Source organism: Arvicola amphibius, chromosome 11, assembly GCF_903992535.2.
Source record: "Arvicola amphibius chromosome 11, mArvAmp1.2, whole genome shotgun sequence".
In the NCBI taxonomy this organism is placed as follows: Eukaryota; Metazoa; Chordata; class Mammalia; order Rodentia; family Cricetidae; genus Arvicola; species Arvicola amphibius.
Window position 1 is genome coordinate 67,874,815 of NC_052057.2, and position 18,027 is coordinate 67,892,841.

At 40.5% G+C, this 18,027-nt stretch overlaps 1 protein-coding gene across 4 annotated transcripts; it reads right to left on the reverse strand.

Annotated features, from left to right (window-relative positions):
- Nucleotides 1-677: 677 nt before the first annotated feature.
- Gdap1 (ganglioside induced differentiation associated protein 1) lies at nucleotides 678-17,387 on the reverse strand. Of its 4 annotated transcripts, XM_038347905.1 has the most exons (6): nucleotides 17,271-17,387; nucleotides 15,735-15,927; nucleotides 6,571-6,744; nucleotides 5,316-5,410; nucleotides 3,864-3,978; nucleotides 678-2,470 (listed from the first exon to the last, which is right to left on the reverse strand). In XM_038347905.1, exons 1-6 carry the CDS (start codon nucleotides 17,385-17,387, stop codon nucleotides 2,088-2,090), a joined length of 1,077 nt encoding a protein of 358 aa, XP_038203833.1. In that variant the 3' UTR covers nucleotides 678-2,087. The 4 variants fall into 4 exon arrangements, with proteins under 4 accessions (XP_038203833.1, XP_038203834.1, XP_038203835.1 ...); XM_038347906.1 differs by lacking the exon at nucleotides 6,571-6,744; XM_038347907.1 differs by lacking the exons at nucleotides 6,571-6,744; nucleotides 17,271-17,387 and having other exon boundaries at nucleotides 5,316-5,405; nucleotides 15,730-15,855.
- Between the last annotated feature and the right edge of the window lie 640 nt (nucleotides 17,388-18,027).

Consider the following 18,027-nt stretch of genomic DNA (forward strand, 5'->3'; position numbering starts at 1 on the left):
ATTGGTACACATCTGCCTCCTCCAGATAGATTGTATAAGAAAATTATAAAGGTTTCCCAGTGATTTCCTGATTCCATAATGATATGTTCTAAAAGAAATGCCTGTCTTTAACAAACTATTTACAGGCAAATTCCTTCTGCAGATTTGTTTCTGTTTTTTACAAAATTTCCATTGTTCCTTCTTTGTGCCTCATTTTTTTATTTCTGCAGAATGACATAAGAAATTCTGAATTACTGCTCAATTAATTCTACGGCTCTTTTACAAATACAATGACGTCATTGCCCTACAACAAGCAAGTTCCAAACAACATGGGCAAACTGAAACAGCACAAAAAACGTGCTGCCAGCATAATCATCACCATTTATTTTAATTCACACTGGAAGGTTATAGGTGCTTTCATAAACAGGGGACAACCAGTTTGTGAGGGTTTTCTATTTTCCTAGTACATCTAGATTACAAAATGAATTATAGAATCAGAATGGAATTACAGAATTGTTTTTACCACCAGAAAGTCACTGTTCAATAGACATTTTTCTATTAGTGAAAAAGTCAGTACATTCTTTGGTCGTATGCATAGCCTACCTGAGGCCATCGAAACAGGCTTTCATTACTCACTGGAATCTGAGCTCACCGTCGCTGGACAAGCTTCCCGTCAGACTTCTAAGGCTGCTTCTAAGGCCTTGACAGTCAGCTCCACACAAACTGCCTCCTTGTCTCAATAGGAGGCTTTTCCTGAGCACTAATCATTCCTTATAGTAGCATGGCTGCTCCTAGGTCGTACTAGAACTGCTTCCTCCAAACGGAATGGGATACGCCCCAAGTACTTGAACATACATGATGGGTGTGGATGGGCATCACTAGCCGTATACTTAATCTCCCTCAGATCAACTGACAACATCTAATGCTAGACTTTCCTCTTTTTCTTTAAGGCTTTGTTAATAGAATTTTAAAAACACAATGCCTGACCAAAAATTTGTGTATCCCAAATAAAAATGGTCATATTTGGCTCTCATTAAATTATTCACCACTAGTGATAAGCCATGATTTTTACCTGAGACATTCATCTACATCTTACTTACATGTATAAAGAGGGCTTTCGAGGCCAAGGCTCCCAGGAGTGAACATAGAGGTCCACAGGACCATACCTCACAAGATCATGGGAACCATGAGGACCACCTTACTATGCCTTTAGCTATTCATATATATGCTAAACATATATGTTTCAATGGGCATCCCATCGTCAAGTGCATAATTACTTAATCTTACCAAATCAAGATATGTGGCTCATAATTAAGGTCAAGCGAGGTGTTTTGTATGTAATGTGTAGGGTTCTTCCCAGTATACTATCCCCAATAACTTCCCAGACCTCTCCTCCTAAGGGTCTTCAGTTAAGGAGTGGGCACGGACACAAGAAGTTATACACGAAGTTTACCAAGGAGACAGGCAGCCATGAGCAGCAATGGAGGCCAGTGGAAGTCACAATCTACTGCTCCATCTTAGATGTAATTCATTCTCTCGTTTTCTTTCTTCCCTTTCCCATTTTCTCCCTAATTTATGCTTGAAGTTGGTACTGGAAGATGAAAGAGTACTATGTTGAGGTCTGAACCCTGTCCAGTGTAGCACAGACGACTTTTGAGTTCCAGGGGAGGACCTTGTAACTGCTCAACTCTCAGAACAGTGGCCAATCTCAGGTGAAGCACTATGAACTTATGTCAGTGGTTACTATTATTGTCTGTTATTAATTACAACCACTCAAAAAATAGCTAAGGGCATGAACTGGCAATTTCCATTAAAGGTCTGCTCCCCACCTGTTAGCGTTTACATATTTTGACCTTTCACGTGCTTGCTTTATGGATAGATTAGTAATAGATCATCTCATAAAAGAAAAAGGAAAGGAAGGAAGGAAGCAGGGGAGGAAGGAAGACTTTACCACACCATGAGCTCCTTTCCCCACAGGAACTCACTGAAGAGTGGTGGAAAGGATGCTTTCTACTGGTTGCCCAGGATAAGCCTTCCCTGGGTCTGGAAGAGTGGATGAGGGTCTAGTGGAATGGTTGGATGGGTTGCTCCCCCAGAGCCCAGCAAACCTAGAAATAATTTGGTCTGGGTCTAAGAGCTAATATCATGCTGCCAAGTCTCCTTCTGAAAAGCATAAATGCAAAATATCCCATTCCTGCAAGCAAACCAACCACAAGGGTGGTGCCAAGAACTTTTGGGGCCCTTTTCTTGGCCACCCGGAATGCTGTTGGCAGCACGGCAGAGATTAATATATTGTTGACATGTCCTAAAACCTTGTTAAATGTTTTTCTTTTCAAGACACGCTCATAATAGGTTTCCAAGTTCGGTCTCTTTCCATTTCCCCAGTTTCTCCTTGCAAACCCCAGGAACTTCAGTCGATGCAATGTGACAGCCAGCGAGACATCTGCCAGGGTAAAGGATTCTCCACAGAGCCAAGGCTGGTGACCCTCTTCTAATCAGAGAAACGGAATTAAGGATTAGGGACAAGCACCACACCCACAGACCTCAGCTCCCATTTGCAGGTTTAGCCCTAAGGGAAAAGATGACCACATGTTGTCTTGACCATCACAGTCATGCAAATTTATCCCAAACTAACAGAACCTTGTTTGACATCTATCAGTCAGAAAAGTCCCTCAGTAAATTTGGACTACTCAAGCTTGAGGACTTTCTTTCATTTTATATAGCGCTCAGATGGTAAGTGCCTGCAATCTAGAGGAATCGACAGACTGCTATTCCCCTCTGGCTTAGGAAATCAACCAGAGTGCTTTAGAACGATTCATAAAGTTATATTTAAAACCTCACTAAGAGGCCACTACTCCTGTCTACAATACACCTTCCATGCCAATAACTGCATCCACGGGATCAAAAATGCTTAAGAACGCTACATTTTACTGAGCAAGCTTTCTTTCTTGTTATTATCCCTTATACAACACAATATAAAAGCTATTTGCATGCCCTTCACATTATATTACATATTAAAAGTAATCAGGAATAACTTCAAGTATATAGAACATGCAAATACCAAGTCATTTTATATAAAAGACATGACCATCCACGTACTATGGTATCCTCAGTGGCTCCTGAAACCAATCAAGCTTCGCAGAGACAAAAGGATAGACACATTTCCTTGAAGTAGAAAGGAGTCATTCTTCCTTTTTACTTATTTTTTGTTGTTGTTTCTTGTTTGGTTTTTCATTTTGCTATTTTGATTTGTTTGAGACAAGGGATTACTCTCTAGCCCTTGAAGGCCTTAAACTGCTAGCAATGCCTCTGCCTCAGCCTCATAAATCCTGGGATGAAAGGTGAGGAGCCATCAAACCCAGCTGTGTCCCTGTTGTGAAAGAAGTTTCAGGTAACAGCGTCTTCAACAGTCCAGGTAAAATGCACAAATGGCCCCGTATAAGCATGGAAAATGGCTGACTGCTGAAGCGCACAGATGCAATCTATCGATGTTCAGTAGCTCATTAGATACTCACTTGCTCACTCCTCCTTCACTCCTCAGATTCAAGCTATTTCCCTAACTGAAGGAAAACCCAGAGTGGGCAGTCAAGCAGTTCCTCAGGTTATCCAACCAGACTACTATAATTGCTGATTGTGGAGCTGGGTAAGTAGGCACCCTCCAAACATCCTTCAAAGGGTGCAGAAACCATTCCAGAGTCATAGTTCTCGTTGATAGACTGGATTACATTTAGACACTAGAGTTCTGAGTGAAATAACATATTTAAACCCGCCTGTGAGAAGCAACAACCACAGGAACAGATTACAGAACATGTTTACTGCGGTTTAAGAATGTTCCTACAAATGCCTCTAGTGTTTCAGTAAAAACAAAGCCAATGAGAACCTACCCGGAGTTTCTTCATTTCTCCTTTGTAACTCAGTTTCCACCTGGTCCAAGACCTTTTCCAGTTCATCAAGAATTTTCTTCAAGTACTTGACATTGTCATGATCAAGCAGCTTCGACTAATTAACAAACAAAAAAAAGAAACTATTTATGCCTACTAGTAACAGCAAAAAAAACCATATAGCACAAAGTAGATTTGTGTGTGTGTGTGTGTGTGTGTGTGTGTGTATACTTTTAGAATTAAAACCTGTTCATTTTAGACCATGGGGAGATATAGGATAACTTTGTAGAGCCAGAGCAAATTGAGGAACTGCTACAGCTGTGAGGTCATCTCAGGAGCAGACCCAGCTCGGACTGGCAACTCTAGCTAACAAGTAAGAACAAACAACATGGGAAACACGGAGATCCTCCTCTAGCACTCAACTCGAGAACAGAAGTTGGTAAATCTTAGGGGACTAGTGAGCGAGTCAAGAAAAGAGCAGGAGGTAGCTCAGCCTATAAACCGCTTGTCTTGAAAGCGTGATGACCAGATTCGAGTTCCAGAATTTAGCTAGGAGTGGTGGCACACATTTTTAACCCCATCTTGGGAAGACAGAGGCAGACACATCCCTGGACCTTACTGTCCAGTTTGCCTAGCCTAATCAGTGAGTCCCAAGTCAGTAGGAGATCTTGTCTCAAAAATAATGGCGAGAGGGTCCTAATGCTCCCCTCCAGCCTCTACATGCAGAAATGCATACACACATACATGCACGCACATGTGTATACACACACACACACACACACACACCAAAAGGGTAAAGGAAGAGTATAAGAGAAGTCTAAATGTGATTTTGGAAGGTAAGAAAAGTAACTATGGAATCATGTACTCTGAGACTACTCAGCTAAGAGAGGATAAAGGAAGGAAGTTGAGAAGAGTTGGAAGTATCATTTGCTACATATGTGATAACATGTGTTGTCTGGGCATGTGCAAAGAACCAACAGAATGTGAAAGGCTATTGCTGATGTTCCTTATGATGATTAGCCCAAGTCAGCTAACACATGGAGGCCTGAAAGCGGCTAACTTCCTGTTATGAGAGATTCCTATATTATGTTAACTAGAACTTACACTAATTCGTCACCGTCCATAGCAACCAGCTTGCTCAGTATCTGCTGGTCAGATAACTACCACCAGGTCTGAATATTAAATATATAATAAAAAATTCTTCTTTTCCTTCCTTGGTAGTTTGCTTTTGTTTGGAAGTATCTCACTTTGTAGCCCAGGCTGGCTTGGAACTCATTGATCCTCAGGGCTCATGTGCTGTTACAATTGATTCAGAAGTCTTCCCAAAGCAGAGCACAGGCCAAAGGTATCACAGGCACCAACGATCTACAGTAGTAAACAGATAGTCTAGAAACAACACGCTTTTTTCCCAGAGAGAATACACTGGTGTGCAATATAGCCAGCCTAGTCACTTACCTTAAGTCGCTTCTGTTTGGCAATGTATGCCTCTTGTAAGTCAGGGTTTTCTTCAGCAAGTTTCTTCAGTTCAGACTCTGTGTTACCAATCTGGCCTGATAATAAAAACATGTTTGAAATGAAAAAGCCTTTCCCCATCCTCTCACAGACATGGGGAGGAGTGGGGACACACCTTGATGAGAGTATGAGCTTTGTGACTGGTAGCCTGCTGCTATCTTGGACATACTTTGTGTGCCTCTGTTTCCCCATTTAAAATGTAGCTAGAAGATACCTAACACACAGTCTGAGGATCTTCTGTGGGCAGCTACAGCAAGGCTGGACACTTTTGTGCACGATGCCGCTGGACTGCCTTACCTTTCCAGTTCTTCCAGTTTCTCTGATGAAAGGAAGGGGAAGCCTTGTTGTGAAAATAATGTTAGCTAAAGCGATAAGGCTGCAGTCAGAGGCTGTGTTTCAAACCACATTATAAATACTTAGGAAGAGAAAAAACACAAGGCAAGAGAGGAGAGGGGAGATGGCAGGTGAAAAAAGAAGGGAGGGAATAGGGGAGGGGAGAAGAGACAAAAGAAGACAAAGGAAAGGAAAGAGAGGAGAAGAAAGGGTAACCAAAAACAGGAGGAAAAGGTAATAAAATAACAAGGTGACATCACGTAAGAGAAAACCATGGATTCTGGGTTTAGATTTGGGTTTGAGTGTCTCTAAACCTCGTGATTATGACCAGTGCAACCTCTGTCCTATCTAACCATAGCCAACTATACTGCAGAGCACACTTTCTTCTGCTTCACATCTAACACACTGACCCCAAAGATCCCCCTGACAGGAAGTAGGAAGGATTTCTCAATCTCAAAAAATCTGGCTAGATGGCTTCTAATCTAGCTTTCTCCCACAAGAAGACAATTAAGGACCAGAAATGTGAGCCCAGTTGCCCATACACCCAAGAAGGTGCAAGCCAACCAGTCAATCTGTTTGAGAACATGTTGAGAACATTCTCTACCTTTCTATCAATCACTTTTCTAAGATTTTTTCCAAACACCAACAAATTAGGCCTTATAGATGCTATATCTAGTGAGGTGGCTGGGGAACAGATTAGTCTGGCAGGTTAGTGAATTGATGCATACCCCTGCATGTCCATGAAACAAACTCAACCACCCAATTTCCCAATCTTCTCTCAGTGACTAGAAGATATGTCAAGTCTCAAAATGATAAGAAACTTCAGGCAGAATCAACCCCCAGCTTATAAGATTTTTTTACATACTGCGAATCCTTGTGGTTGCATAAGCTGGGATCATGGAATCCACAGTGAGTTCAGGATGTAAAATGCAGCCATGTGTGTAAGCATCCATTGGCAAGGAGTCAAGAAGTTCTCGGTAATGCTGCACCCGTGGGTAATACATGCTTCCTTTATCAGGCATTAACCTGGGTGTTCTTTCTAAAATACACATCAAAAATATAAATGCAAACACTGGAGGGAACGCTACAAATAAGACACTTCATCCAAAAGCAAGAGTCCTAATGCCTTCTCATTAGCATCTCACTGTGGCTACACATTCTCAAAATGAGGTCTTTCCAGCCCAGATAGTCAACATCTGAAAGAGCCTGGGGCACCAGGTCAGATTCCAAACCGTGGCCGGATAGCATCCTCTCATGTCTCCACCTTCTAAGCTCCTGATCAACCCTCAAGTGCATACTTCCTCATGAAGCATGCCCTGACCTCTGACACCCAAACACGGAATGTACTCTGGCATATCCCCTACCACTTTTTATATAATTGTATCCTTTCACTTTATGAATATCTTCAGGACAAGGAATTATGGTATATGTCTTAAATTGTAGAAGCTTAAGAATTCAGTAAAGTGTGAGTGAATTCCTGTTTATTACAAGAAAGTAACCAGGGACCACTCTTTCCTAGAAGTTAGTGTCAACACCCAAAGTGGCACCACTGGTACTAAATGGCTATGAAATAACAATCTATATAAAGTAGAAAGGCTTTTGCTCAAAAACCCCATTTTCAGGCTGGAGAGATTGCTCAGTGGTTAAGAGCATTGCCTGCTCTTCCAAAGGTCCTGAGTTCAATTCCCAGCAACCACATGGTGGCTCACAACCATCTGTAATGAGGTCTGGTGCCCTCTTCTGTCCTGAAGACATACACACAGACAGAATATTGTATACATAATAAATAAATAAAAATATTTTTAAAAAAAAATTTTCGCTTTCCCTAAATTGTTATCAATTTACTCCTGGCAAATGTATTCTGCCTAATCTTCACTTGCTGGTGAAAATCTAGATTGTAAACCTCGTATGATCTGGGATCACATATTCTCTGACAAACCCCTAAAGCCTAATACATACTTGGCACATTGTCAGTGCATGATTAATTATAGTAATCGCACCCCAAGTTCCCAATTACTCTGAACAGTTGTACTGGGGAAATTCTGTGGTAGGTATCACAGACACAAGGATATGGATACTGGAAAGTTAGCCCAGGATCCCACAGCTATTAAAGGCAAAAGAAAAACAATGTCTCCTGGCCACTAAGACAATGCTCATATCTTATTGCAACATCACATCTTCTAGGAAATTGTATTTCAAAGAGTATCCGCAAAGAAAAAAACTGAAGAATAAAACACAAAAATCAGGGCTAAATCCCTTCAGAATTATTTCCTAATCTGGCTCTTAAACAGTTCTGAAAAATGCCAACTAGCTTATTACCACTAGTGCAAGGGAGAGCCTGGATATTCTTTATCCACTCATTTCTTAGCTCGGGTTCCAGACGGCAATTTCTGACTCTAAGAAAACAGCATGCAGGCAAATGATTGATGTACAGAGAGACAGTACAATGTTAAAGGCTGCCTTGGAATAATGGCAAAGATGAATCACATTTCCCTCTACAGACGCAGACAAGCACACACTTCATTGTAGACCCCATGTGAAGACAAGACAAGGAATCGGCCTATACCACATCCAGCCTCTCCACACTAGGTGCCTTAATTATCTCCTTTCCCAGACTTTTCAGAATCTCAGCAATATTACCAGTTCTCCGACAAATCCAATTCCATGAGGACAAACCAGAAGCTTTGAAATACTGAGGTACTCTCACCCTTGTATGTGCCACTGCCCTTGTCTCAAAATAATAATGTCCTCAGGTGCATAAAATATAAGATGAACAAAATAATACTAATTTGTAAAACACTAACATATATACTTTAACATTATTAACATTCAGCATCAGCTCTGATAACTTTCATAATTTAAAAGTATGAAGATATCTATAATAATTTAATATGCTAGGAACATATCTGCAATTTCTATTGCTGACAAAGTCACTGCATTTCTGACTGTTTTGGATTATCTGCATTGATAATAAAAGAATAATAGACTACTCCAGCAAGACATGAAGGAAGCAGCATGGGTTCAAACTAGACCCTCTGGATGTGGGTGACAGTTGTATGACTGGGGCAGACTGTGGGGTCTCTGGCAGCCGTACACTATGTGCCACATAAACAACAGAAATGTGCTTTTCACAAATCTGGAGGGAGGCTGACAATCTAAGATCAGGCTGTCAGTGAGTCTAGAATCTGAAGAGAGACTACCTTCTGGTTCATAGATGGAGATGCCACACTGAGTCATTTCCACATCATGGAAAAAGCTGGTACTGGGTTTTTGGGGGAACCTATTCTCTTTGGATGAATACCTTGCTCTAGATATAGTAGGGAGGGCCTTGGAGCTTCCCCAAAGCATTGTGCCTTACCCTCTCTGAGAAGTGTATGGGGGATGGGGTGGGGGTAGGAAAAGGAAATGGGAGGAGGGAAGGAAGTGGGAACTGGGATTGGTATGTAAAATGAAAAAAGATAGTTGGTTCTCTTTTTTAAAAAATTAAAATAAATTTTATAAAATAAATTATTTCTAATGAACACAGAAAAAGAAGTAAGCAAAGTTAATGACATTTTTACACCCATCTAAGATCTCATTTCCCTCTCTACTCATGGATCCAAAGACTTAGTTCTTAACGTGTGGATTGATGCTCTATAGGCTGCCCAAAGACACTTTAGGGGATGCACTAACTCCAGACTTTCTACAGCAACACCATGTTGCTGATGGCTTCTCACTCAGTTACCTCTGCAGTAGCCACAGAGCTTTCCAGAAGCCACACAAACCCACGGGCTCTGCCGCTGAACTGCTGGAATGGTGGTAATCCTGACACTCGAGTGTTCTAGGACTTTAAACTTCCCTGGCTCATCTCTAAATAGTAAATATTGACCCACATAAACCAAAGCTCTAGCTTTTTGGAGCCCATGCCCTATGGTGAATGCCTTGCTAGGCCTTGATACAGGCAAGAGGGGCTTGGTCCTGCCTCAACTTAAAAGGCTTTGTTGACTCCCCATGGGAAGTCTTGCCCTTTCTGAGGCTGGGGGATGTGGGGGGAGCAGGAGGAGGGTAGGGAGGGGAACTGTATGTTGGTATGTAAAATGAATTTTAAAAATTTAAAAAACTGCCCAAAAAAAGAGACAAAGGGACCCGGACGCCCGAAGCAGCACTCACTGCCTTGGCAGTCCAGGAGCCTCAGGTTATAACCATAAACAGTGCATTTTTGAATGCTTCCCAAATGACCAGTTTGGGATACTGGCTCCCGGGTCAGGCTTCTTTTTAGTGCCAGGGCGTAGAGCTGTCTCCAAAAGAACATAGCACGTCCTTCCCAGAAAGGTGAACGAGAGGAAGAATGGTAACATGGAATTTTTCTGGGTATGATCCATCTGGCTCAAGCTGACTTCTTCAAAGGAGAACAAATGCTTGCTGCATGAGCATTCTTCTGTTCTATCCAGTGCCCCACTGATACCGCTCTCTGCTGAAGTTCTTTGTCGGGCACAAAAGAAGATGCCCGCTGCACCCATATCCTCTTCCCAGCTCCCTTTTCCTAAGTACTTCACGGGTGCCCTGGCCAGTGTCGCATAGGCCACCTCCAAGGCATACAGTGTTCACCACCTCTGGAAACTTTTTCAAGACAATCAAGTCCAGCAAGTAGCACATGCCTGCATTCCCAGCACTTAGAAGGCTAATCCAGGAGGACCGTGAGTTCTAGGCCAGTGTGGGCTACATAGTGAGTACTCAGAGATGCACAAGACAATTGCTTTTCTCTTGAATTATGTACATCCTCACTTGCAATCTCATCTTACTTTACTTCCTAACTCTCCCATAGAGTGTCATGATAAGGATATTTTAAAAATGTTTTTTCTTGGTGTTCTGCCTCCATCAAGAGTGTGAATATAATATAAAGCACATGGATCAGCAAAGGCAGCCAGGGGAGTTTTTAAAAGCAGGTGAGGTGCAAGCATTAGAAATACGGTTGCAATAAGGAAAGCCAAGTTTGGTGACTTGACAAGCAGTGAGTAGGAGCTGGAGGTATTGGCTCCATTAGAATTTATACTAGTCATTTACCAGGCCCTGGATCAAACCACAAGTACCTGAAACATTCAAACATATAAAATACACATAAAAAATAAAAGAAATAAATCTATAAAATGCTACTAGATAGAATAAATTGATGACTTCAAGTTGATATTCTTTTAATGTTGCACTTTAATTTCAAAGCAAAGCCTACTTTTTTTTTATTTCTTGAGGCAGGGTTTCTCTGTAGCTTTTTGGAGCCTGTCCTGAAACTCGCTTTGTAGACCAAGCTGGCCTCAAACTCACAAAGATCTGCCTGTCCCTGCCTTCCAAGTGTTGGGATTAAAGGTGTGTGCCAGCATCACCTGGCCCAAATCCTACTTTTTAACAATATGTTAAATGATAGACATAAGACACAAGACATGACTTTCAAATAACTGTTATGTATCAAATTATTAAAATACCATATAACACCCAGGATTCTGGGTTACCACTGAGATAATTAGCAATAATAAATATCATATATTCTAGTATTTTCTACTTATTTAATGACATTTTTGGTTTTTTGTCTTCTCATTTGGTTTTTACCTAGTAGACAAATTAAATTTTACTGAAAGATTTAGGTTATTACAAGAAATAGTTCAATTTAAACATTAGTATGTTCATTCACCTTGTCCTATCCCCCATTCCTGTACTTGCTCACTGCCAAATCTCACCTAGCTTAATTAATAGGTTCCTGTAATATAATTTTCTCCATTATACACCTGATTGAAAAATGCATCATGTACACAAAACATTCTATGAAATTAAATAGTAACAGTATATGTATATGCTAAGGACAGATTCTTGTTAAACTGATAGATAGAAAATATCTTTGGAGACTAACAAGTTTCTAAAGACTTGAGGTCTCTGAACTATCTCTGAATATCCCAAGAGTTGCACCCAATTAATGCCTGCTAAATGGTCCTGCGAGAGAGTGCTCTCAGCCAGTCCTAAGATAAGCAATTATAACAGAGAAATTCCTCCTTAACCAAAGTCTTGCCCTTGGGAATATCACTCATATCTCCATGAGCCTGCTTTCAAAAGTAATAATAGAAATAATAGCCAAATCTACTATTATCCAGCTTAGAGAATCACTATTTTAGATTAAGACTTTTAAAAAGTTCCCTGACTCAAATTCTCCTGTACTACTGCCAATTATTTAATAGATATCTCAAAGGCACAGAATGCAAATATCTGAGTATGGATACAAAATGATTGAGCAAAATGCTGTTTTGAGGATAACCCTCAATGACTGGCTAACAAAGGATAGCAACTAACAGCTAAGACACCAGTTCACTAGCCTGGACGTTAGTTAATAACTATACCTAAAGGGATCCTATTATACACTCCATAGAATTATCATCTACCATTCCTCTAAATTCCATCTGTAGAGCGATAAAATAGCAAATATTAAGACCACCTTTGGATGAAGAGCACTGCAGTTTGTGCATCTGGATAGAACCAACACTTTTAAAAACAACCTGAGACCACTCTAGCCTGGCAACTTACTAACCATTCTAATTGTAGCTAAATTTTAAAACCAAAATTCATGTGTTACATTTGTCTTATTAAACTTTATCTTAGTTTCTGGTTTATTCCTATTACACAAGAAGCATTTCATAAGATAGGTATTATTCTAACGATCTTAGCTCTTCCATCATTCATAAATATGATACCATTTCTTTAATGTCTTTATTCATTTGTATATTAAACTCAAATCAAGAAAGTCAGACTTAAAGAAACACCACTGGGGACTGACAGCATAGCTTAGTGACAGAACACTTGCCTGGCAGGCACAAAGCCATGAGTTGATCCCTAGGACTTCCATCAATCAATAACACACTACTAGAAAGCCCTATCCAGGCTATAGGTATTTTGATAACTCATTCATTTTATCCATTCAATATTATTTATTAAATATCTGTTATAGAGTATCTACTTGCAGAAAGCATAAGGGCACAGGTCTTAATAAGACAGTTTCTGACCTCACGGCTCTTACAGTGATTTAAACGTAATCCAAATATTAACAAGTAAAATAAGAGCTGGAGGGTCAATTTGGTGTAATAAATCTGTGCATCATTATTCTTCTGTGTGGTAATTAATTCATCTACAGACATGTCTTATTTGCCATTCTCTAGTCATATTTGTGTCTTTATTCCATAGAAACATTATACAATCTCAAATGCTCTACTTGAATTAAGATACATTCTATTTCAAGCCATGGTTTGAACACTCCAGGCACATTTTAACAGATATTTCTAACATTTTCCAACATTGTAAGACTTAAATTAGTTCCTTCTATTGACAGACATAAAATCCGAAAATTTAAAGGTTTTTTTTAAACTGCAGCAATGCTATCACTGGCAGAGATAAACAGGACTAGCCAACTCTTATTTCACCCTTTCCTCCTTCCAAGGAAATTAGTTTTGCAAATTGGAAAGTATGAAAAAGAAAATAAGTTGGAAATCCATTCTAAAAGTTTGCCAGATAGAGTAATTTGTAGACTGCTTTGAGCATAACACAGTAATTTATAACATTAGTCTAAAGCCTTAATGCACATATAATTCACTTGGGGTGCTGGTCAAACAAGATTCTAACTCACTAGCTTTGCTAGAAGGTCTAAAACTCTGCACTGTAAATAACCTATCAGATGATGCCAATGTTGCTGGTGATGATGGAACAGACTTTGATAAGGCTGGCTGTTCTCTGTCCTGTTCTTTGAAGAATGGGATGGCTCCTTTCCTGTTCCCCTGAGTTCTTAGTGATGAATGCTAACTGTCTGGATGGTAACTGCAGCAATGCTTATGGCTGCTGTTGATTTAAATCTCTATTTCCTGAGGTAAATTCTTCTATCTTGACCTGCAAACTGGTCTGGCTGTCATCATATCTGCTTCAACTATAGGAGTCTTAGTCTTTTCTAATCTTCCCCAGTTGGGTGACTACTCTCCTAGGAAAGAAGAACATGAAGAGTCAGTTGGGTTGGTCTTGTCTTACAAAGACAGAAGTGCATCATCTCATCCAAAAGTTACAAAGAAACATTCAACAAGTTAATAGCATCAGGCCCGCAGTGAGGCCGTTGATGGCTTCCTCACCAGAGAAGCTCAACCAGAATTAAATCCCATGCTTTCCACCCTTCCACCCTACCATTAAGTCAGTGCTTTATCTAAGTCAACAAAGTTGTTAAAAGAAATAGTTACTTCCACATACCAAATCTGAGACCAACCTGAGCTTAAAGTCTACTTCAAAAACAAGCCAACAAAATCTATTTGGCTGTGATTTATGTAACTTAGCAAAAGTCAGAATATATTTCAGCTTTACTAGTATATAAAAAGCAAAACTAAAGAAAATTTTAAGAAACCAACGATAATTAACATTTACTGTAAGGCATTATTTCAAATGAGGTAAGGAAAAGAATAGGCAAATGTGAAGAAAGAACTGAAATAATGATGACACAAATTGCATTAGTTCAAGCACGGTCATGTGTTATATAATATAGGTGATATATATATATATATATAATATTGTTATATAATACATGTAACTTACAGTTTTATATATTGCATATATAAATAAATGAAAAATAAGATACCTTTTTAAAGTTTTGGTCATTTAAAATAGAATTCTTACACAACTATTTTTGTTTTTTTCTATTGTTCTAGTCAGTTCTTTAAGAAAAACATATTATTAATACTCTTATCCATTTCCAAAAAGCTCAAGGATGTGAAAATGTTTCTTAAATCAATTATTCTCCATTTTCAGCACAGTGCCCAGCATCTAAACATATAGGGATAGCCAGTAATGGTGAAAGGCAAATAGTTCTTTCTACCATTTGGTTTAGGCCAAGGCCACCTTTAGTTAAAACCTCTGATAGAGTCCTGGGTAATTAGCACTTACATTAAGAATGATGGCACTACTACACTCAGGTAAGATTATGAGTTTCTAATCTAGTTCCCCTATTAGGTCTAATAGCATTTTCCTTCTAGGTACCTTAGACAGCTTTGGGTTCATTAATTTCCTTTCTTAATTCAGGGTCATATGCTGACCTTAACTGCTCAGTTAGCATCAGCAGAGCAGCAAGCAAGCAGCTGGATTGCCCGGAGATTGGTCTGGAACAGAACGGAAGGGGAAGTCTGAAGCCTTAGGCTCTGCTCTCAGCTCTGCCCATGGTCAGCCATGTCTGCGGCCAGCATAGCCTTGACATTACACTACAGTTGACCTGAAATGGCTGCCCTTAGAAACAAGCGACCTGAAATGGCTGTCCTTAGAAACAAGCAGAAATATTTGTATATGGCAAAGGAACCAGGAAATAGTGCCAGCTGAAGACTTTGAAGAACAAAGACCCTGCCATAAAAAATGGTTACATTTCCTTAGGCAAGCCCTCTATTTCTCTTTCCTCACATGCAAAATGGGAATGACTTGTCTCTACACTTCTTTCGGATTCTGCATCTGTTTCTGAGGCGCTCTCTTGACAACTGACTAAAACTGAAATATAAACTGCCTGACATGAAAGCAATCATAAGTGATCATTATTAAAACATTACACATATTTAAGCCCTATAATTCCTTAGAAATGATAAAAATTCAAACAACGCAGAAGTAACTAGAACAAAGAACCTAGCGTAGTGACAATCCATTCCCTCTCTACTATTTAGTCCTTTTTTCTCTTATTTTTAAAGTTAAATTGATTTTCACAATAAATACTAAGAATCAACATTACAAATTTTACTTGACTTTAAGGCTAATAAATTATCATTACCAGAACCACACACCTGCAGTTTTCTGCAAGTGAATTTGAAAGTTTTGCCATTAACATTTGCACTGGCTTCTCTGAAATTGGTACAGGCATATATTTGTGTGCTTATGGAAATGGAAAAGGGTTTTAAGTCACTAAACCACCACCATAAAAGAGAGGGAGAGGGAGGAAGAGAGAAGGGAGACAGGAAAGGGCGTATGTTGAAAACAAAGCTAAGAAATCACAAAGAGCCTTAACATTACCATCCAGGAAAGTCTGTTCAAGATAATCAATGATCTGAGTGGCCTCACAAATTATGTTTTCCCCGTGGATAAGGACAGGCACTTCTCCAGTTGAGTTCAAACGCATAAACCAAGGCTCATTGTGTTCACTCAGGGGCAGACTTACATCGTGTTCCTCGCACTTCAGTGCCTTTTCAGCAATTACCAAGCGCACCTGGAAGAGTTCACAGGGGTTACTACTGCTCTCAGTTAAAACGTCTTCTCTGGATTCAGCTACACCACCTCGGCTGGCTTCCCGAGCTAGCAGCATTTCAGAGGTTCATTTAGTGCCGCCTGTTGCTGGAAGGAAGATGAGCAGCACCTTGGCAGCTTACTGCTATAGGTTACAGAAGGGGGAAGAAAAATGACTCTGTCTTCCTTACAACCACTCTCTCTCCATCACCACAGTGGTCCTGTGCCTTAAACCAAACTGTGTATCCTCCCCAGACAAAAGCCTTGAAATAGAGGGCTGGAGAGATGGCCAGGCATGTATGGATCTTGCAGATAACCCAAATTTGATTCCTAGCACCCACGTTGGCTGGTTGGCAAGGGCCTTTAACTCCAGCGCACGGGAAACCATAAAGGACCACCTTAAGTACAAACATATGTTTGGACCTTTGTTAAAGAATGCAAGCATGGGAAAATCAAAGCAGTTTCATTCCCTCGGAGTGGAGCAGTGTCTTTACATGATTTTGTTGTTTTCTCTCTTCTGATGCTAAAGACTGACAAACCAGGGCCTTGAGCTTGATAGGCAAGGATTCTGTCTCTGAGCTAAATACCTAATTTCTGAAATTTTTTGTAAGCAAAGAGATAGCATGGTAATTCAAGACTGCAATCCCTGCCTGGCGGTGGTGGTACACACCTTTAATCCCAGCACTCGGGAGGAAGAGGCTGGAAGATTTCTGTGAGTTCGAGGCCAGCCTGGTCTACTAAAGCCAGCTCCAGGACAGGCTCCAAAGCTACACAGAGAAACCCTGTCTTGAAAAAATCAAAACCAAAACCAAAAAATACAAAATAAAAAATATTAAAAAAAAAAAAAACCCTGCAATCCCAACAGTAGAGGAGCCAAGGTGAAAGATTGCCACAGATTCGAAGACATCTTGGTCTACATAAAAAGTTCCAGGTTGTTCAAGAGATCCTGTCTCAAAAACACACTCATTCTCTCTCTCTTTCTCTGTGTGTGTGTGTAATATTATATTATGATATACAGTATATCATATATGATATATATATATATGTATATACAATATTTATTTATCAAAGGGTTGCAGGGAGGTACTTTTTCCTGCCTCTCTCTCCAGGGTCCAAAGCTCAAGAGGGCAAAACCTCTAGGCTGAATGTGATGCTTCTTAGTGGCGCTTCCTGAATGATAGTGCCTGCGTCACTGCCTTCATCCTTCTGCAGATCCACACTTAGGGCACCCCAGCAGTGCAGGCACCCAGGGTCAGGGCCCGCGCCACGCCGAGGGAGCTGTCCCGGTGCTGAACCCGAGCGCGGCCCGCGGCTTGGGGCCGTTACCTTTTGAGAGCTGAAGGAGTGGGTCCAGTGGTACAGAATGAGCCTGACCTCTGCGTCCGGCCGGCCTTCCGCCCTTAGGGGCGCGCCCACCCGCGCCTCTTCCTGCCTCCGAGCCATTTCGGGGTGCACGGATCAGGCAGTCTCGTCCGTGGGCGCTCTTGCCAGGAAGCTCTCTGCGGCGTCCTCTGGTTTCCCAAGACCCCCTGTGCGGGAAGGACGCTCTCCGCAGACGAAATGGCTTCTGGGAAATGTAGTTTTGCCCCAAGGAATCTGAGAGCCTGGTCTGAGAGGTTACTAACCTGTGAGATGTAATGGAATAATTTTTTTAGGAAGGTAAAATTTCTAAAATATGACTGTCTTGTTTGGAGGTCAAGGAAAAATTATGATAGCAAATTATTCATAGGCTTTGAACATTACTTGGGCATAAAAGTGCCAATTTCTCAAGATATTCAGGGCTTTTACTTTGGTGAAAAAGTTCTAGTGGGCAAAGCAATTGGATTAAAAATCGATGAAGATATTACTATGGAATCACAGAGTCTGTATCACATGAATAAATCAATAGCGGCAATGTAAAACTGCCTTTGGTTAGGTATGCACATTTATAGCAGAAAAACTTGGGACTGTGGCCTGCTTTTTCCATTTTTGAAACAGAGATCATTTTATTCCACTCATAAGGTTTCTGTGAAAACTGAGTACATATATCAGACAGTCCAATCAACAGCAATACTAGTCACAAACTCAGTTTCCTTAAAACACT

Excerpts from the sequence above, each read along its gene's own strand:
- Gdap1 (XM_038347905.1), bottom strand. The coding sequence starts at position 17,387 with ATGGCTCGGAGGCAGGAAGAGGCGCGGGTGGGCGCGCCCCTAAGGGCG. Across the intron at positions 15,928-17,270 it reads ACTCCTTCAGCTCTCAAAAG|GTGCGCTTGGTAATTGCTGA; the intron begins GTAACGGCCCCA and ends GAACTCTTCCAG. Across the intron at positions 6,745-15,734 it reads TGAACAGACTTTCCTGGATG|AAAGAACACCCAGGTTAATG; the intron begins GTAATGTTAAGG and ends TGTGTATTTTAG.